The sequence below is a fragment of the Phaenicophaeus curvirostris genome, chromosome 11 (assembly GCF_032191515.1).
Source record: "Phaenicophaeus curvirostris isolate KB17595 chromosome 11, BPBGC_Pcur_1.0, whole genome shotgun sequence".
Taxonomy (NCBI): Eukaryota; Metazoa; Chordata; class Aves; order Cuculiformes; family Cuculidae; genus Phaenicophaeus; species Phaenicophaeus curvirostris.
Window position 1 is genome coordinate 3,593,740 of NC_091402.1, and position 20,538 is coordinate 3,614,277.

General features: G+C 45.5%; 1 protein-coding gene across 1 annotated transcript; it reads left to right on the forward strand.

Annotated features, from left to right (window-relative positions):
* Positions 1-648: 648 nt before the first annotated feature.
* Positions 649-13,989, forward strand: RAB43 (RAB43, member RAS oncogene family). The gene is made up of 3 exons (XM_069865704.1): positions 649-866; positions 12,046-12,229; positions 13,125-13,989. Exons 1-3 carry the CDS (start codon positions 663-665, stop codon positions 13,376-13,378), a joined length of 642 nt encoding a protein of 213 aa, XP_069721805.1. The 5' UTR covers positions 649-662; the 3' UTR covers positions 13,379-13,989.
* The last annotated feature ends 6,549 nt before the right edge of the window (positions 13,990-20,538 follow it).

Genomic DNA, 20,538 nt, shown 5'->3' on the forward strand with positions numbered 1-20,538 from the left:
GGGCCTCCCCACCCTCGCAGCAAAACACTTCTTTCTGATACCCACCCTAAACTTCTTTTAGCTTAAAACTGTCACCCCTTATCCTACTGCTACAGGCTCTGTTACGAAATGTTCTCTCCATCTCCCTCCTCAGCACTGGAAGCTGCTCTAAGGCCTCTTAAGGCCGCAGCCACCCCCACCCCCACCAGCCACCCTCACCGGCTCCGCGCGCCACCCGCCCCGCCCCTCTCTGGCCACGCCCTTATCTGACCACGCTACGCGCGTCCCCCCGCTGGTCACGCCCCTTGCGGTCCCCGCCCCACTGCGCCCCGCGGCGCCATTGGCCACGCCCCCTGTTAGTCCCGCCCAACCGCTACCCGCGCCCTATCAATGGCCACGCCCCTTCTGGCCACGCCCCCTCAGTGTCCTGCCCGTGACCACGCCCCTTACTAGCCCCTCCCCCTTAGGCCACGCCCCATCCCCGCAGGCCACAGCGCGACACCGGCCGAGCCGCCGGCCCCGCCTCACTCTGGCCACGCCCCCGTCGACTTCACAGCGGCGGCGGCCGCGCCCTTTGTTTGGCCCCGCCCCCTGCCCCGCCCCCCGCCCCGCCCCGCAGGCCCCGCAGGCCCCGCCCCTCAGGCCCCTTAGGCCGCGCTCCGGGGCGGCGGGGCGGCAGCGCGATGCCCGGCCCGGCGGCGCCCGGCGGGGACGCGGAGGAGAGCTACGATTTCCTCTTCAAGCTGGTGCTCCTCGGGGACGCCAGCGTGGGCAAAACCTGCCTGGTGCAGCGCTTCAAGACCGGCGCCTTCGCCGAGCGCCAGGGCAGCACCATCGGCGTGGACTTCACCATGAAGAGCCTGGAGATCCAGGGCAAGCGGGTGAAGGTGAGCGGGGGGGGACGGGGCCCCCGATGTGCGCGGCTCCTCCTGCACTGGGTCCCACACGGAGAGGGGCACGGCGGGTCCCCGTGCAAGCCCCTCTCCTGCCTGATGTGGAAAAGGACCCTCTGTGCCCCGCTCTGTGCTGGACACTGTCTAGGGGACCCTCTGTGGCCCCTCTGCGCTGAACACTCTGCAAGGGTCCCTCTGCATCCCTCTCTGTGCTGGATGCTGTGCAGGGGTCCCTCTGTGTCCCCCTCTGCACTGGGCACTGTCCAGGGGACACTCTGTGTCCCCCTGTGCCCTGAACACTCTGCAAGGGACCCTCTGTGTCCCCCTCTGCGCTGGACACTGTGCAGGGGACCCTCTGTGTCCCCCTCTGTGTCCCCCTCTGCGCTGGACACTGTGCAGGGGTCCCTCTGTGTCCCCCTCTGTGTCCCCCTCTCTGCTGGACACTGTGCAGGGGACCCTCTCTGTCCCCCTCTGTGTCCCCCTCTGCACTGGACACTGTGCAGGGGTCCCTCTGTGTCCCCCTCTGTGTCCCCCTCTCTGCTGGACACTGTGCAGAAGGAACTTGGGCTGGGATTCCACCTTTCCAAAGGGAATGTGGAGCTGCTGGGTGTGGAGAAGCCGGGGGATCAGCTGTGAAATCAGGTATATTTAGAAGTTATCTTAAGGCCTTGTTTATAGGGCTTCTCAGAAAGTGCAGCTTTTATCATGAATCCTTGAATGGTTTGGGTTGGAAGGGACCTTCCAGTTCCAAGCCTTGGTCATGGGACACCTCCCACTGGATCACAGTGCTGTCGTTCTCAAACCAAAACAACTCAGGCCTGTATTTGATGTCTGTTTTCTTTGTGCTGGAGAAGCTCAGCCAGTCGTTAGGGTTAGCACGGGACAGTTGCCCGAGTCCCAGTGGCACAAGGTCCCAGCAGCAGGCTTGGCCTCTGAGCAGACCAGAGAGCAGGGATAAAGGGCTTCAAACACCTGCAGTTTGAAGGGGCTGTGAGGGTGAATCCCTTCACCAGAACAGACTCGTACAAGTATCCTTACTTCTCCTCAGTGGGACTAAAGAGAGCTTCATGCAGTCATTTCCTGAGAAGGGTCCTGATTCTGTAAAGCTCTGGAGATGAAAAGTGACTCAGAAATACGGTAATTGCTGTTCAATTTTGGCGTGTGTTTACCAAAGTAGGGGTCAAAGTCCTCTATTGTCTTCTTTCTTGTAAATTAACTTTGGTGAGCAGAACTTTATGCAGGCAGTGGAAGAAACGAAGGCTCATGGTTTAGGAAATGAGGAGGGTTAGATGTTCCAGGCCTGGCAAAGGTGTTTATTTTCTTGGTAGCTTCTTTTTCCCACCATGTGTAGCTGGGTTTAGCAGTTGAAAATGAAGTTCAGGTTTTCTGCTTGTAACATTGGTACCTCTTCTGGGCTTTCCTGCAAGTGAGCAGTTAGAAGTGGGGCTCTCTTTTAAGATAGAAACCTGGCTCTGTCTAAATGCCAGACACAGAGACAAATGCGTCTGTGCCCAATGCCAGGGGTCTTGGCTAGGGCTTCAGGAGTAGTGGAGGATGCCCCCAGGAAATATCCCAAACCTGTGCCTTTTTCCTGCTGTCAGTACTGACACCCAGATATTCTAGTACCAGGGTGCCAGTCTGGAGCAAACCCCGTGGGTTATTTCTAATTATTTTCTTATTTTACAGAAAAGAAGTGAGAAAATGCAAGCTCTTGAGGCTTTCCTTTGCTTGGGGTTGTTCTGTATTGTAGAAAAAAATCAGGAGGCACAGATTGATAGAAGAGTATTTTAAGCATTACTTAAGGCAGATCAATCCAACCTTGTTGCTGATTTACCTTAGAGATGTTTTTGTTAGCTGCTGAGTCAGGGGCACAACTAGAATATGAAAGCGTTTGTTTAGGAGGTTTTTTGTTTGGTCTGTTAAGGTGTGGGTTATATGTGGAGTTTCCAATTCCAGTTAGGCTTTCCTGGTTGGATTGAGATTTCAGAGCGGTCTATCTAATCAAGATAGGCTTGTTGAGCATGTTGTAGGAAATAGAAAACAAGGATGCATTTTATTATACTTCTGTGAGCCCCCTTAGAAAGTGGGTAAATAAATTCTTACGGTCAGGTGTCTTGCCTGTTTTACAGACTGGGGATTGGTGTGGTTGGAGTGTTTCTAGGAGGAGCTTTTCAGCCATCAGAACAGATCACATCCCAGCCCGTTAGTAAACAAGCCTGTACAGGTACTGCGAGAGATGCGCTGTGTTTCCAGTTATTGCTCTCTGTTAAGCGAGACATACAGTGTTTTAAAAGAGTTCCAGATAAATTGGTGATGGGGATGCCTCAAACCAGGAGATGCCATCCAGACAGGATGTCATCCAGAGGGGCCTGGACAAGCTGGAGAAGTGGGTCTGTGAGAACCTCATGAGAGTCAACAGGGCCAAGTGCAAGGTCCCACACCTGGATTGGGGAAATCTGCAGTTTCAGTACAGGCTGGGGGATGATGTGATTGAGAGCAGCCCTGCAGAGAAGGACTTGGGAATACTAGTCGATAAGAAGCTTGACATGAGCCAGCAATGTGTGCTTGCAGCCCAGGAGGCCAACTATGGATGGGTTTTAAGGTCCCTTCCAACCCAAATTATTCCATGATTCTACAATTCTAATGTCTCTTTATATGAAGTTTAGTCAGCTTCAGTAGCTGATGAAGCACTAGTGTATGAAATATAATTTGAGACACTTGAAAGAACAGAGCTTTAGATGCATGGAAAGCTTTGAGTTAAAAACTAGTTATCTACAGAACCTAAAACTTTAGTACCACAACATGCTGCTTTTCCGTTAGTCAACAAAAAATGCATCAAAAGCAGGTGAGACTAAAAGTCCTTGGGCTCCAAACACTGCAGAAGCGTTATGTAACTGTAATGACAATATCTGTTTTAAACAGAAAGGGACACTAACACAGTTAACCTTAAAATGTTTGTTTCCATCTCAAAGTGAGTGTCTGATTCACTCACTCAGCTGTGTTGCAATACTTACCCTGAGCCTGACTGAAAATGAAGCTTAGGCCAAGTGTGTTAACAGTGTTCGTAAGTGCCTTGGGATTGTTTTTGTACAGACTGCTATTCAGAAGGAACTTCTAAAGATGAGCTTATAGAGTATTATAAAAAATGGGAATTTTCTCATTCCTGCACCATTTGTTAAAAGGAAAAAAAGCCTTTCCACTCCTTATGAAAGTATTGTCTTGAGCAGCAAAAGCCCCCAGCAAAATCAGAGCAGCACAGAGAATCACCAGGCACGCTTCCCTAAGGATCTTTTTGTAAGGTCAAACAAACTTCTTTTTCAAGTGTGTCCTGAACATAGAATCACAGAATAATTTGGGTTGGAAGGGACCTTAAAGACCATCCAGTTCCACCCCCTGCCATGGGCAGGGACACCTCCCACTGCATCAGGCTGCCCAAGGCCCATCCAGCCTGGCCTTGAACACCTCCAGGGATGGGGCAACCACAGCTTCCCTGGGCAACCTGTACTGGTGCCTCACCACTCTCATCATGAAGAGATTCTTCCTTATGTCTAGTCTAACTCTGCCCCTCTCCAGTTTATACCCATTGCCCCTCGTCCTGTCACTCCAGGCCTTTGTAAACAGTCTCTCCCCAGCTTTCTTGTAGCTCCTTCAGGCGCTGGAAGGTCCCTATAAGGTCTCCTGGTAGCCTTCTCTTCTCCAGGCTGAATAATCCCAACTCTCTCAGCCTGTCCTTGTATGGGAGGTGCTCCAGCCCTCACATCACCCTTGTAGCCTGCTCTGGACCCGTTCCAACAGCTCTTTCTTATGTTGAGGATTCCAGAACTGGTCACAATCCTCCAGATGAGGTCTCACAAGGGAGGAACAGAGGGGCAGAATCCCCTCCCTCGCCCTGCTGGCCATGCTGCTTTTGATGCAGCCCAGGACACCCTCAGCCTTCTGGGCTGCGAGTGCACATTGCTGGCTCATGTTGAGCTTCTCATTGACCAGCACTCCAAGTCCTTCTCCTCAAGCCCTTCTCGAGGCAGCTCTCAATCACATTATTCCCCAGCCTGTATTGAAACTGCGGATTGCCCCGACCCAGGTGTGTGAACTTGCACCTGGCCTTGTTGAACCTCATGAGGTTCGCATAGCCCCACTTCTGCATCTTGGTGCTTGAGGAAGGAGCTACCAGTCCTGATAACTGAAGCTTTCTCTTCAGAAATAAACCGGTGAGCTGCTGGTAAGCAGCATAAGGTAAGCTTCTCCAACATGTGCTAACCCTGATTTGCAAATATTTACCACTTCCAGAGAGGAAGAATACAGAAGCTTGTCTCTACCATCCGGTCTGCTGTTTCTCTTCTTGTTCTCTCTTTAACATCTCCAATTGCAAGCTGAGGTATTGTCCGGTGGAGTGACAGAATCCAGGAGCCTGTGGGACAGGCTGCTGTGAGCCACGGGCTCTTGGAGACATTGAAGCTAAAGGCAGGCCAGGTGGTATGGAGCCAGGCAGGGTTCCATTAGAACCATGCTGGGTTCTAATGGAACTTCCAAGTCAAAGCTACCTGTGTTGATCACCTTGATTTTTATCATAAAGGCAGATTCTGACTGGCATAGATCCAGAATTTCCCCCCTCAGCTTTATGAAATATCTGCAGCCTCCCTTCGTTTAACAAATGCTCCAGAATGTGCTGTTTAATGGGTCAGGATTGTGGCATAATGATCTTTACAAAATACACCCTCCTTAGTTCATCCTGGAGTACAGGCTGTAGTGCCCAAAAGTCATGGTTGTTGACTTAATGCACAGTGATTTAAGCCCTATTAATAAAATAATTACTCGTTCTTTGAGTGATAGAATCTGACCAAAACAACAAAAATGTTTTGTAACTGTTATGTCACTGTAAGAAAAGAGATTTATAAAACGGTGGAACTAAGATTTTACATAACGATAGGCAAGGACATTCCTAAGTCCAAGTCCATGAATCGTGGTTAGTAATAACAAAATTCCTTCTCTTCTGCTGAATTTCCTCCACTGAATTGATAAATTAGCCGGGTATATTTAATGTCTTCTTCGTACTGTCTATTTTACATATACTGACTTTTTTTTTCCTTTATGCTGTGATTTTCTCTCTCTTGTACTGTATCTTTCAGGAAGCAGAGGGAGAGAACAACATTTGAAAACACATTCCTTTTATAACAAATACTTCTTTATGCATTGCTGCAGTTTTTAATTGACAAGCTCTTCCAGCCTGTATGAAATCGAGATTCTTGGCTTTTATTCAGGCCTCGTGGCTGTAACTGTATTCTTTTCAGAATGACCCAAACTGTAATGTGTCATTATCTGGCCAGATTGCAAGTAATATAAAATTACAGCTGGTTAACTGTCCTGACTCTTGAGTGTTGTGTTTAATAATGTTGCTATTGGTTATTACATGGAAGCAACACTGATATCCAGAGGAGTGTAGCTCCCTGCTTCGGCTGTCGTAACACTACTGCCAACAGGGTGCTGCATCCCAGCAAACAGGGATTCCTCTTTCTCTGAACATTCTGTGCGGAATCAATTAAATGGATCAGCTTATCCTAACTGATCCAAGTATGAATGTCACTTTAAATTGAAATACATTGCCAGACAGATGTTGGATTTGTTGCTTTTGGCAAAAACTGTATAGATGAAGTTGCAAGATTGTTTCAGTAAGTCTTTTTGGGAGCAAGTGTTGTATTTGCCAACATACAGAAATGTGTATTATTGTTTGCCACTTTTGATGACAGGATTAGGCACAGTCGGTTGGTTAAGAATCATTTAGCACAGTCTTTTCATCCCCTACTTCTCTAGCAGGAAATTTTGTGGAAGTTGCTGTATTTTGAAGAACTTACAGCGCTAAAGTGACATTTCTATCTTTGTAAAGGAAGGTATCAGCTATAGGATGTACATAGTTGTTGTTATTAATGCTGCTTCACAAGTGAAATGGACCTGAACTCCGCATATACTTTAGAAAAAACAGGAAAGTACGTCATAAATTATGTAGGAAGAGAGGGAGGTAGAAATTATTTAACGTGCTCTGAGTCCATTTGTTAATCTTTAACCTTTGATAAACAATGTGTTTATCAATGCGGGAAGGATCTACATCAAACCGTTTGGTGATTCTAATTTACCATCCTCCTTGGTTGTCTTGTCACTCATCATTTTCAATGCTTTGTCTGTTTCTGTAGTTGAATCTCTGCTTTCTTTAAGCCTAATCAGGCACCCTGGAATGAACTTCCAGACAAACTCCATAAATTTTATCACCTTCTGTTTTCCTCCTTACATCAGAAATGTTCCTTGTTCCAATTTTCCTCTGGTGTCTCTCATCCTCCCATCACGTGCCACTGTGAGGAACCTGGCTCGCTCTTCTTTCTAACCTCCTCCTGGGTGCTGGTCCACAGCTAAAGGGTCAGCTCATATCCCTCTACCGCGCTGAACAAGCCCCTTTTCCTCAGACTCTTCGCTCAGGGTACGTACTTGGGCTACCAGACCATTCTGATGGCCTTCACTGAATTTGCTTCAGTTCCTCAGTGTCTGTCTTGTATGGGGGCTTCAAAACTGGAATGCTGCGTTTTTAGCTGTTAGCTAATAAGTGCCAAATAAAGGGGAATAATCACCTCCCATGATCCATGGGCTTGTCAATACAGCTCAGGATGCTGTCAGGACACGCTGCTGTCTGCAAAGACAAAGACCCCAGCTCCTCTTCAGCCAGGCAGCCTCCATCCTTGCAAGGGGTGAACAATGTGTACTGCCTCTACACTCCTTCCCAGCACGAGAAGGTGAAAAAGCAAATATGAAAAGATGTTCAAGACTTTCTCTAACTTACTTATAGAAAGCTCCAATTCTACGATGATTATGTTGAGTCATGAAAAATCTTACAGGAGTTAGTAGCTGGTTTAGCACTTTGCTGTTTAGAACCAGGCAGAGCTAATAAGGGCTCTGCTGTCCAAAAGAAATTCAAAGCTGAAAAGCAGACCAAAATAACCAATAATAATAATAAATAATTCCTGGAGGTGTTCAAGGCCAGGTTGGATGGGGCTTTGAGCAGCCTGGTCCAGTGGGAGGTGTCCCTGCCCATCGCAGCAGGGGGGAACTGGATGGGCTTTAGTGTCCCTTCCAACCCAAACTATTCTATGATTCTGTGTTTCTATAGAGAAATATTTTCCTTAGAGTTTTCTAAATCTGCTGTCAAGCAAATTAGCTGTATTTTGCCTCTAGGAATACATCTTGCTTTAAATTAGGTAATCTGGTTCATAGTATTTGCATATTGTGTGTGTGTGTGTGTAGTGTGTGTTCTTAATGATTTAAAATAAGACAGCTATTAAAACTTCAGTATGACAGGACAGGTTTTCAAGCTGCCAAATGGTGAGGAGTGAGTAGTCTTTAGCCCCTAGAAGGTACCTTTGCACACCACGCGCTGCGAGGCAGCTGCTTGTAGAAGACGATGCTGCTGTGGGTGTGCCAGAGGTGCCTGCGGGAGGGCTCCTCATTCAGCCTCAGGTAACGTTATTGGAAGGGTTCACACCCGCCTTCAACAACAGGTTAAATCGGTTCAAGACCACTTTGCCATTCCCCTAAAGGATCATCACACCATCCTCCCTGTGCGGCCTGCGGGCTGTCAGCACCACGTCGCCGCGTGACTGCTGCTAGTCCTTCCAAAACCAGGAAAAACTCTGGGGTTGAGTTAGATGGGTGAATTAAGCTCTGTGCTGAATCACATTAACAGGTGCTAGTGTCAGTGCAGGGAGGATACGTGGCCGGGATGGCGAGTCTTTGATGGCACTATGGTCTGAGTTTGGCTTGAACAAGTTATTAAATCGTGCCTGTATTAGAGTGACTTTCTCCTAAATAAAAAGTGAGCGCTTACCTGGCCCCGTCTGCCCACAGCGGTGATGGGAACAGTGACAAAAAGAGGGGTCGGAATGAATATTTGCAAGAGAAGCATCTGTTTATGAGTCTAATAAATAATGTAGTGTCAGCAACGAAAGCAAACCCACAACCAACTGAAGGTCATGTACAAATCTAAATGGTTCAGAGTCCCTCCAGGAAAGAGGAGTGACGGGCAGGGGAGCACAAACTTCAGCTGCCTGAGGGAAAGAGCTTACCTGCAGGATGGGGGCTGGGAGGAAGGCTGCTGTTGGAGCTCCAGAGGAGCTCAGACCTTCTCAGGTCTGTGCTGTTGCAAGGGCACTGGAGTCTTGAGCAAATTCATAAATTCAGTCCTGTGAACACATAGACATAAATGCTTGAGTAAAATATGCAGGGAGGGGGGCTGAGATCTTGCTGGTGGCATTTTGAGGTTGCTCTGTCACTGCTGAAAGTCTGTGGAAACTGGGGAGGATGAGAGAAAGGCAAACGCTGTACTCCTCTTCAGAAAGGGCAAGAAATCCTGGGAACTACAGGCTGGTCTGACTCAGTTTAGATCCTGGGAAAATCATGGAGTGATTCTTTCTGGAAGAATTAAGTTTTGACCCCACTTTGAGCAGGCAGTTGACTTTGTCACCTCTCAAAATCTGCCACAACCTCAGTGATTCTGTGGTTCTACAGAATGTACTTACACAGAGGTTTTCAAATTCCAGGATATGGCACAGGGCCCGAACCTGGCTTGCTCAGTCACTCTGCAGGTAAATCGCTTCTGTTTATACCATGTGAAAAGTGTAAGCTCAAACAAATATTTTATTTCATTTGGAAAGTTTATAGTTCTTCTGTGCACACAGAATCTCTCAGACCACTCCCAAGCGTTGGGCAATCATCAGGAGCCTTGTTTTGCACTTGACCTCATAAAATATTGAGATTTACAACTACGTAAGACACAAAGGTCTAGTGGGAGACTTGAGTGCAGAGAGCATCATCCATCAGCCTGCCATGAACTTCCTTGTCTCTAGCACTTGGCTGTTGACTGCTCTAAATCATTATCTGTTCCATTAGTAAACATTGCTTTGTGGTTTTCTGAGTCCGTCACAGTCCCTTCCCCTTCTCTCCCACCAGGACTGAGAAGCGCTTTTCCATTGGAGCGATTCCTTTTAAGCTGTATATGTGTCACTTGGGATCTAAATGCTCAGTTAGTGCAAAAAAGTGGTCTGATCACCACAGCCTTTAGCAAAGTCAAAGTTGCTGCTCAAACATGCAGCAAAGTCAGAAGATACAAACAAAATACCAACGTGCAAAAGAAATAAAAGGAAAAATGAGTACTTGTTACTTGGTATAAAATATCACTGGCACATTGTGTTAAGCTGTTGCCAGCTCTTTAAAATCAGAGAGAGGGGAAATAATAAATAACAAATCCATGATATGGGAAGGAGAAAAACTCCAGGAGTATTTGTCCCATCTCAATAGGGGAGACAAAATATAAGGAATAGCACAAAAAGACAAGTAGTGCTCTTGTTTATCATTCGGGGATAAAGAAGTGAAAGTACAACACAAGGACAAAAAATATAAATTTTATAAAAGAAAATTCTTTGGGTTTGTTGCTACTTCAGATTGAAGCAAAGAGCTTTGAAAGATTCAACAAGGATTAGAGGTTTATGTGGAGGATGACAACATCCAGGGTTACTTTAGATTAAAAGCTCCTGGAATATAAGCTGTTGTGTTCCAGGACATTAGACAACCTATAAAACCAGGGGATTTTAAAAGAAGTTTTTCCTATGAGCAGGATATTGCGTTTATCCATTCTGAGTTATTTGGCTTCTTCTTCTGGAACATCTGGAAAGTATTGGGAACTCAAACCCTAACACTAAACTCATAGTTCTTGTGCTGCTGGATTTAGGCAAAAGTATGTAAGCTAAGCGTTTCTTCTTCCTGCCCAGATGTTCCACCAGCTACAACAGGACAGGTCACTAGACTGACTAGAGCTTGGACTGACTTTATCCACCCGTAGAGTTGCTGGCGGTTCTTGTATACATGCTCATAGACATTTTATGTATATTCTCTATATTCTTTCCATTGCCTCATATTCCCATATAAGCCAGCATCACTGCTCTCGGATTCTGCTACCCCGTTGTACTAGAATTGTTGCTGCTGCCCTGGGGCAGAGCAGGCAGAGCCCCATCAGTGCCACAGACAAGGTGCCAGTGACACCCGCCTATAGTTTCAGGCGCCCACCAGATGGTGAACAGGAGCAGCTTGGCCACGGGCTAACATCTCGTTTTGCTAACTCTGCTAGAGAAGGTGACAGAGGGGTAGGGCTGGACACGCAAGTGATAATTCCATAATCTGCCATGGAAGGATGCACCAGAGCTCACCTGCAGGAACCCGGAGCATCGCAACTGAGTAAACTTGAAGCAGCCTAGTGCAAAAAGGTTCTCCAATTACTGTCCTTAAATCATGAACAAAGGACTAGAAAAATCATAGAATCATAGAATAGTTTGGGTTGGAAGGGACCTTAAAGCCCATCCAGTCCTAGCCCCTGCCATGGGCAGGGACACCTCCCACTGGATCAGGGGCTCCAAGCCCCATCAACCTGGCCTTGAACACCTCCAGGGATGGGGCAGCCACAGCTTCCCTGGGCAACCTGGGCCAGGGCCTCATGACTCTCATAGTGAAGAAATTCCTCCTTATGTCTAGTCTAACTCTGCCCCTCTCCAGTTTATACCCATTGCCCCTCATCCTGTCACTCCAGGCCTTTGTGAACAGTCCCTCCCCAGCTTTCTTGTAGCCCCTTCAGGTACCGGAAGGTCCCTGTAAGGTCTCCTGGAAGCCTTCTCTTCTCCAGGCTGAACAGCCCCAACTCTCTCAGCCTGTCCTCATATGGGAGGTGCTCCAGGCCTCGGATTATCCTTATAGCTTCCTCTGGACCCGTTCCAACAGCTCCATCTCTTTCTTATGTTGAGGATTCCAGAACTGGACACAATCCTCCAGATGAGATCTCACAAGAGAGGAACAGAGGGTCAGAATCCCCTCCCTTGCCCTGCTGGCCATGCTGCTTTTGATGCAGCCCAGCACACCCTTGGCCTCCTGGGCTGCAAGCGCACATTGCTGGCTCATGTCAAGCTTCTCATCAACCAGCACCCCAAGTCCTTCTCCTCAAGGCTGCTTTCAATCACATCATCCCCCAGATGAGATTCTAGAATGCATTATCCATAAGGGAGATTTGTAACAAGCTATTGAATCGAGTCCTGTGTTTTGATTCAGGAAAGCTTGTGAGCCATTGTCTCATCGTATGCTTTGTTGTATTTAGTTGCAGATCTGGGACACGGCTGGCCAGGAGAGATTCCGAACTATCACCCAGAGTTATTACCGCAGCGCCAATGGAGCAATCCTAGCCTATGATATCAGCAAGAGGGGCTCTTTCCTGTCCATTCCTCGCTGGATCGAGGATGTGAGAAAGTATGCCGGTTCCAACATAGTACAATTACTGATTGGTGAGTTAAAAGTACTAATACCAAGCACTACAGGTTACTGGACAGTGTAATTAGTGTAGTTGTTTAAGATGGTTAGAATTTTTATTTTTTCTGTATTTAAGACATAAGTAATAAATCTGGTAAGTAATAGATCTGATTGGAAAGCCTCCCATTTTTTTTTGTTTAATTAGCAAGTGCTGATTCATCAGAACAGAACCGTTTTGCTTTGATTCATTTCTGTTAAGTAGCCAGCTTTGAATCCTTCGTGTCTCCCTTAACGGAGAACTGGGTCCCCAGGGTTCCAGGTACGGAGGCACAGCTGTCGTGGAGCCATTCCCATGATAAGGATCCTAAGGTCCCAGGGCCCAAAGAAGCTCCATCATATCACGCCAACGTGGTGACCTGGTACATCCACATTCTTTGGCAGATGGAAGATTTCAGAAGGACTTTGGGGCAATTAGGGTTTGTCAGTTTTCTGCTAGAAGTTTTGCTTCCCCCAGTGTTTCTGACTCAGACATGGCTCCTGGGGCCTGCAGACACACCAATACAAGATTGGCAGCATTCTAAACTTCCCTAGGTACCACCACACTGCTGCTGTCTTCAGAAAATTGTTTCAACTTTCATTGCTAGGCCTGTTTTGTTCTGTTAAGGTGTAAACCACTGTACTACACTTAGTAATTTTTCTGTTTTCTGTGAGAGTCATGCAGCAATACAGGTTGGAAGGGGCTTAGGAGATGATCTAGCCCAGCCTCCTGCTCAAAGCGAGGCCGATGGCAGGTCGGTCAAGGCCTTTTCGGTCGAAGTTTAAATGGAAGAACAAAAATTCTGCAGCTTCTCTGGGCAGCCTGAGAAGCTCCTACTTACTCTGACACAAGAAGTCATTATAAATTGCTCTGTTGTTTTCTTTCTCTTAAAGGAAACAAGTCTGACCTAAGTGACCTTCGAGAGGTTCAGCTGGAAGAAGCTCGGAGTCTGGCTGAACACTACGATAATATCATCTGTGCCATAGAGACCTCTGCAAAAGACTCCAGCAATGTGGAAGAGGCTTTTGTGAAGATGGCTACAGAGCTGATGATGAGGCACGGAGGCCCGATGTTCAGCGAGAAGAATACCGACAGCATCAAGCTCGACAGCAAAGACGTTGTAGAAGGCTGGGGGTGCAGTTGCTGATACGAGCTAGGTGATATCCCTAACTTCACTGGAATTTAGATGGTGCTTCACCCTAATGCTGAGTAGCACAGTAGCCATATTCTCTTCCTCCTGTGAAACCAGCAATTTTGTAGAAGTTAGACACAATCCTGTTTGCTTTGGTGTCTTATTTTAGAAAGGGACTCTTGAGAGATAGTCCTAAAAGTCAAACCCTCTGAAAAACTTACTCAACGTTTGCCCCCACCATTTTTTTCTGTAACCTTCATACGAGTTACAAAAGTGGAGGAAACAACTTTGATGAGGATGTGGGGTGGGGAGACAGATGGCTGGGGAAGAGACGGGGGTACGCGCCGAGTTCTGAAGCATCTGGCGCGTGACTGTTGGCAAAGGGGGCCCCTTTTGGAACAGGTGGTCTAAACCGTGTCTCTTTAAATCCTCAGCACTCCACCAGTGACCAGAGAGCAACCGTGTCCTTGATAAAGGCATTTCAAGGGTCGGGACACGCAGTGCTTTGGTTACAGGACCAAACAGCAGTCACCCAGGGTGTCTGGATTGCTAGTTCGTATGGGAACAGGCCCGGGTGGGGAAGCCTTCTCTCAGGTTTTGTAACAATTTCTTTTAAGTATTCATTTTAACAAAAAGCAAAATCAGCTTGAGCAAAATGACGTGATTTGCTGTTGGGCAGGATTGGACCAGTGTAGTTCTTTTAAATACATCCTTGAGGAGAGGGTAGATGCATTTCATTTGTTATTGTTTGCACAGCGATAGCTCGCTTTTCCAAGTGGGTATCATTGAGGTTTTGTCCTCAGGTCTCTTGATTTCATTCCACAACTCAAGTCCTGCTCTGCTGGAAGCAGGAACTGGATGAACCTTGAACTGATGGTAGCGGTGATCTGCCACGTGCCTAACAGTCATATACAGGATTAATTCCAGTCCTGCGTTTGACGTTATGTTACCAGAGAGTTTATTGCTTAAGTGGCATAAGTGGATTTGGGGTTTGGTTTAGTTTTTTTTAAACCATCTCTTTAAATACAATCTGGACATATAATGGGAACGAAGACCTCAGAATAGCTGGACAGTAGGCTTTGCCACTTCTTATTTGTAAGAAATCGGCACATTTTTGAGTGATTCCCTCCCAAGTTTGTACTCAGCTGCTTCCCTATCACAAGTTACCAATTGCTTTTCATTTCTTGAAAGCACTCAGCAGGAAAAATCTTTCACTGTTGATCAAAAGTCTACAGTGTTAAGTAGAATAGATTTCATAATTCAACTGCCTATAGTTGTCTTTTCAGCTCTGTATTATACGCTGTAGATGCAGCTGAAGCACTGATGGCAGCAGCCCTCTCTGGATTTATATTCTCAAGCACCTTACAAAAACAGATTTGCAATGGGAGCAGGACAGGGTTATTTTTAACAATTCAGCAAAGCAAAGGTGTTCGGAGGTCACTGGTGATTTTTGCATTCCTGATATCTTGAAGGAGCTCGTTTTCAGAAAACATCGCTTAAAGGGAAGTTACTTCTCCCTTTTGAAGATCTTGATCAAAAAGGACCTGGACGGGTTTGCTTTGAGGGCTACACCAGTTTTTATCCATTCAACATATCCTGTATCATGAAAATCAGGAAGATTTAAGGGCTAATTTCAAAACTGTTCCTCTTCCTACAGAAAATATTAAATGGTTCTCTGGTCTTTCTGTTTTTAAACAGTGAGGAAGATAATCGAGGAGTTACCTACGCTTTGTAGCCTGTTTGCTTCTGATCTAAGGGGTTAGTTTTCAAGTTTTATAGTTGTAAGACTGAAAGGGCCTTAAAGTTTTCGATTAGTATAGTTTTCACAATTCTGATGTTTTATATGAAAGGGCGGGTTGAGCTGCAACACTCAGTAGTATTTTTGGATAGTTTTCCAGGACATTCCCAGCTCTCCTATATCCAAAGATAACAGGCAGTAAGTGTCCAGCAGGAGCTGGGCACAGAAAGTTAGAACTGTCTAAACTCTAGTGATTAGCAAACCCTGTACTCCACTCAGGAGAACCTGTGAAGCCAGTCCAGGCCCGGGCTCTGTCCTAACGACTGTGTTTCCTCCTGGTTGGATGGTCCTTAAGATACAGAATCCTAGCAAGTGTTTGACTCATGTCACAACATCTTATAGTTTACATCTGTAGGTCACAGTCCTGCATGCGTGAACATGGACCCTCCAATAAGATCAACCTCCCACTATTTTTATTTTATGATCCTGTGGGTCTTTTCCAACCTAGTGATTCTGTGATTTGCAGGATTAGTGCCAAATTATTTAAGCCATGTTGGTAAAAATTCACATGTGTTTAAGAGCAGTATTGCTCAGATTGAAGTCAGTAGTTTACATAGTAACTCATCTTAAAACTGGAGCAAGACACAGAATGAACATAAATCCCGGTTCCAGTGCAGTCAGTGAACGATTGTGTTTTTACGGGGTTTGGATCGATAATTCCTCATTGCTTCATCTGTTTCCTTAGTTTTGTGGTTTGTTTAGTACACAAACAGAATTAGACCAAGCACTCTACTTTTCCTCCTGGTTTGCCCCCGTATATCTCTTAAGCTGGTCTTGAAGGCTGAGGCTCTGTCTGCAGGTTAGGCTGTGTCAGTCAGAAAAGATGAAATACAGTGGCAGGGATTTGTTCACTGTGTTTTCATAGGAAGGCACTGCTTTGATTACTTTTCCTTTTGCCCTAGAAAATGAAAACTATGACTTTTAAGTCAGCTTTGTTTTCTAATTCTTGGCTCTTCTATGTTGTAAGAAGTGTAATACAAGTTTGCATGCCCTTCCTGAGGGAAAAGCGGAACAGCCTGAGGACCTGGTTCAAGTTTGGAGCAGTTATGGTGTCAGCGGTAAAAGGCTGTTCGATTACCTAATCTAGTTATAGCACAACACTGACTAGAATCACAGAATAATTTGGGTTGGAAGGGACCTTAAAGCCCATCCAGTTCCACCCTCTGCCATGGGCAGGGACACCTCCCATGGGATCAGGCAGCCCAAGCCCCATCCAGCCTGGCCTTGAACACCTCCAGGATGTCACTAGAGTGACAGCTTCTTGACCAGAAATAAATTAAACAGTAGATGTAACTTAGAGTTCTTCACTCCCTTTCTGAAGGAAAGGACTTCTATTAAATCCATAATTCACACACTTAGCTGGGTAATTCGAGTATTAGGAAGACAGTCCTGTTGGTTTAATTCCTGAGTGAAGAGAGCGAGTAGCAACAGACCCGAGATTTACGGGTAGAAGCCTCAGTTTCAAATCATAGGTTACAGATGTGCACTGATGTACATCAAGCGAATAATTCAGCAGTGGATGATCAGAGTTCACAGGATAAACATTTGCCAAGAAAGCTGTTTACTGGCCGTTGAACATTAACAAGACTATGGTGCAGTAATTGCTTTTAAGCAGATCTCCTCGGCTGACCGTGTATTTGCATCAGTATTTACCGTTTATTTTTGGCAGCACCCAAAGTGGGCAAAATATTGCAAAACCACAGAAGGGGACATTGATCCCTGCCTTGTAACAGTGGAATGCAGAGGCAAATACTGAAATGAAACCATCAGCAGAATGTGGTTCCTGGGAGCGCGGGCGTTGTTATCCTTTGTATTGGTTTTGATTTAAGCTAATTTTGTCTCCAGTTACTGATCCAGTCCATCATCACAGATGGAACTTGTACAAATATTTACAATTATGTAAATTTAATACCAAAAGTGTCTGCTGAGAAACCTGCTTCGCAAAAAGATTCTTTTTTATATATGAAAACACTTAAGAACACAGGAAAAATCCTAATATCATTCTTGCTGTACTGGAAAGCAGGTCTTTTGGGGGTTGGAAGTTACAAAACTAAATGAAGCCCAGCTAATACCATGTAGATTTCTTAAGAACTTCATGAGAAGTGGAGCTCTTGCTCAGTTCTTCCTTTGCCTTTAAAGATCATATTTATCTGAAGAACAGCGCTGATCACCACGTGCAATTTACACGTTACTGCAATCATACATTACATTATGCATATGCTCAGACAGCAGTGCCCTTAAATAACACTAAAGCCTTTCCTTGATTTGCCCCAGTATGTACTGTCCCGCTGCGATTCACACCTCTCATTTAATCTTAGTCCCAACCAGCTGACAGTCTCAACGTCTCCTGCCTCCTTATGCCAATCCTGAGGGAACTGGGAGGCAGAACTGCCATAAGTTTCTCTCACTGGGATTATTTTACTCAGTGTTAGAATGAGAGTCTCTTTAGATCACGATTTATGTTATTTCATTAATAGAAATAGCTTATCTTTACTTCTCCCGCTTCCAAACCCTTTATGTACTAACAGACCACTTACACTCACCCTGTTGCATTATTTTGTGCAAACAGTGTGCTGGAGGAGAACAGGGAGAGCAATTCTTCAGCTTTGTGAAGCTGAAGAACGAAGTCGCTCTCCTTTTGGTATCTTCTAGCTTCGGAGAGTGCTAGTTTAACCTTTGTCAGTTGTTCTCCGTGGAGACTTCAGACTAGGTCGGGGCAGAGCGTGCAGTAAACAGGGAAAATCCAGTAAAACAAGGGAACTGGAGTGAGTGAGTGTGTATTCCTGTAAAAAGAGGGGTCTGTCGCATGGCTCGCTCTGCCCCAGTAGCTGGTGATGGCCACGTAGCTTGTATTCCCACCCCTGTCGTGCAAGAACTGAAGTAAATAAAGAGCAAGCTGTCCAAGGACACACGCTGTTCTTGGTGGAGTTGGAAGGCAATGAATTCCAAAGTTTAGGCTAATCACCTTAACCAATGAATTATCCTTTTTCAAATGAGGTTGTTTTTCTCAACTAACAGGGATTCTAGATTTACCAGTTTGGCAATAAAAGATGCCACATTGTTAACCCCTGTAGATCAATAGTTACAAATTTATTACAGCTGTGTGAAATACAGTGACCTCAGAGTCACAGATCCCTTTATAACTGGGCTGTTCTCAGATCTGACACTTCTTTTCCACCCTATGAGGAGGAGATTCATAGATTTGGGAAATACTGTCTCAGTTTTGGCTTTGTAGCATCTTTTGGTGCAGATCATCCCACAGATATTTCAGTGAGAGAACCAGCCTCCTAGCTCCTCTTGGCCAGGTGATGTTAGATTTCTTTTAACTCTACTGAATTGGGTTATAGAGGTATTTGAAGGAGTGGAAGCATTTAATTGCAAACCCTACTGCATACTTCAGAGAAAAAACCCAAAGTATCCCACAACTAGATCTTCCGGTTTCCCTCTGCATCTTTTTTGCCATTTCATCTTTAGTTCACTTGGAAAAGTGCAGGGTTGCACAATCAAAACAAACCAACCAACCCAAATGTGTATTTACTGTCCATCAAACTGTTGCCAAAGGTTAGATAAAAATAGCCAGCATATTCTCCTACCCTCACCTTAAAAGGCATTTCTTTATATGACCGAGAAATGTTAAAGTGCACTTTAAAACGAATTCTTTGAAGCACAAAGGGATTGTGATTTTTTTTTCCACAGTGTCTTTTTTAACAAGAGTTTCTATTACTTGAATACTGGTAAAAGCAGTTACCTAGATTACATTCATAACTTTAGGCGTCACTGACGACAGTGTCAACAATTGTCTTGTTTTTCCATATGAGTCAGCGGGCAGTGGAAAGCAAGCGAGCAGGATGATTTCATGGGAATGAGAAAGGGAAGCCTGAGAAACAGTCAGGGAGGATTTTCTATTTAGTCTGATTAAATGTATTAGGTTTAATCAACACTTACTCAGTTCAAAGACAGTATTTTCCTTCCCAGAGGTAAAATTGTACAGAACACAAATAGTTATGGGGTTTCCTGTTTGCTTTTGTACAGCAGAAATTTGCTGTCTATACTGAACAAGAGTGGAGTGCTAAGCTAGTCAAGTGTGCGATTTAGCATCTAGAGAACTGTTAAATTGGCTGAGAGCTGTATTCAGAATCTGTTCCTTCCATTATGGGGCATAGAAGTATGTGTCTCTCTGCAGGACACCCCATCTGAAAACCTTTAGAAGATCAGATCCATACAAGACCCTACACTGCTAAAAAATTATTGAGGCTGTCTTATCATTAAGTCACTTTCCATGTTTCTTTTGCAAGATATTTTAGATTTCAAGTGAGTTATTTCCAATTCAATTATCCAGCTGCATGGCTGACGTTGATTTGCACCTTGTTTCAGCCTCAAATTTCACAGAAAGCTGAGGATTAACCTTCCTGTCGCCAGGCCTAGAAGGGGCACCAGACAGACTGTAGCCAGCGGGTGTCGGCACCAGCACCGCTCCCCATTCCCATCACAGCCACCTCCCGTCCACAGCGGCGTAGAGTCCTCTGGACCCTGAAACCACGTCCAGCTTTGCACCCGTTCCCCTGAGCGGGCAGCGTGAGGTGTTTGATGAGCACAGCAGCTTCACAAAGCTGCTTCTGGTTAAGCCGCTTCTGCCCGAGGCTCCCCTCGCCCCTGCTGGATGGGCTGCTACAGCTGAATTGCCACAAGGGAGATACTTCCATTTAGTCACAGCATTAGAAAAATCCTATATTGATACCTTTTAATATTAAATCCTAGGATACTAGGAACAGTAGTTGTGTATTTTAAGCTTTCATAAGAACACAGGCCTTAAAATTGACTGCTCTTTAGGAGTTTAAACCTTAATTCCCTCAAACTCACGCAGACATCTTAAAAGTACTCAGTATTCAGATGTAAAAACTAGCTGAAAAGATCCAAGTTTCTGTAAATTTTAACTTAAAGTACTTTACATAAAACCAAACCCGTGGTGAAGTAGCAGTTATGATTTCTACTTGTTCAGTTAATACCAAAAAACCTTAGGATTACCCTCTCTGGATAAAAGCAGAGGAAAACACTAAAAGAAAGACTGAATTTCCTTAGAAATTGTCTTTGTACAGCACCTGACAGTCTTTGTACTTCCAAAAGCCAGTGTCCTTCCAGTGACTAAGCACCAGCCCATTACGCTATAGAACGTGCAATGATCCAGACCCGTGTTTTCTGCAATAAATTCCATGAGCAAGAGATCCATGAAGACGTGAGGGAGGGATTTGGGGTGTCTAAACTACTGTGTGTGAAAACAAGAGCATAAAAGACTGTCCTCTGACCACGGCATGCAAACTTGTCTTGACAATCTGAAGGTACTTTTAAAACAAATGAGTTAAGAGCTGAATTTCCAGAG

Coding starts and splice junctions, on each gene's coding strand:
- RAB43 (XM_069865704.1), top strand. CDS start 663: ATGCCCGGCCCGGCGGCGCCCGGCGGGGACGCGGAGGAGAGCTACGAT. Junction 867..12,045: donor TCCAGGGCAAGCGGGTGAAG/GTGAGCGGGGGG, acceptor TGTTGTATTTAG/TTGCAGATCTGGGACACGGC. Junction 12,230..13,124: donor CATAGTACAATTACTGATTG/GTGAGTTAAAAG, acceptor TTTCTCTTAAAG/GAAACAAGTCTGACCTAAGT.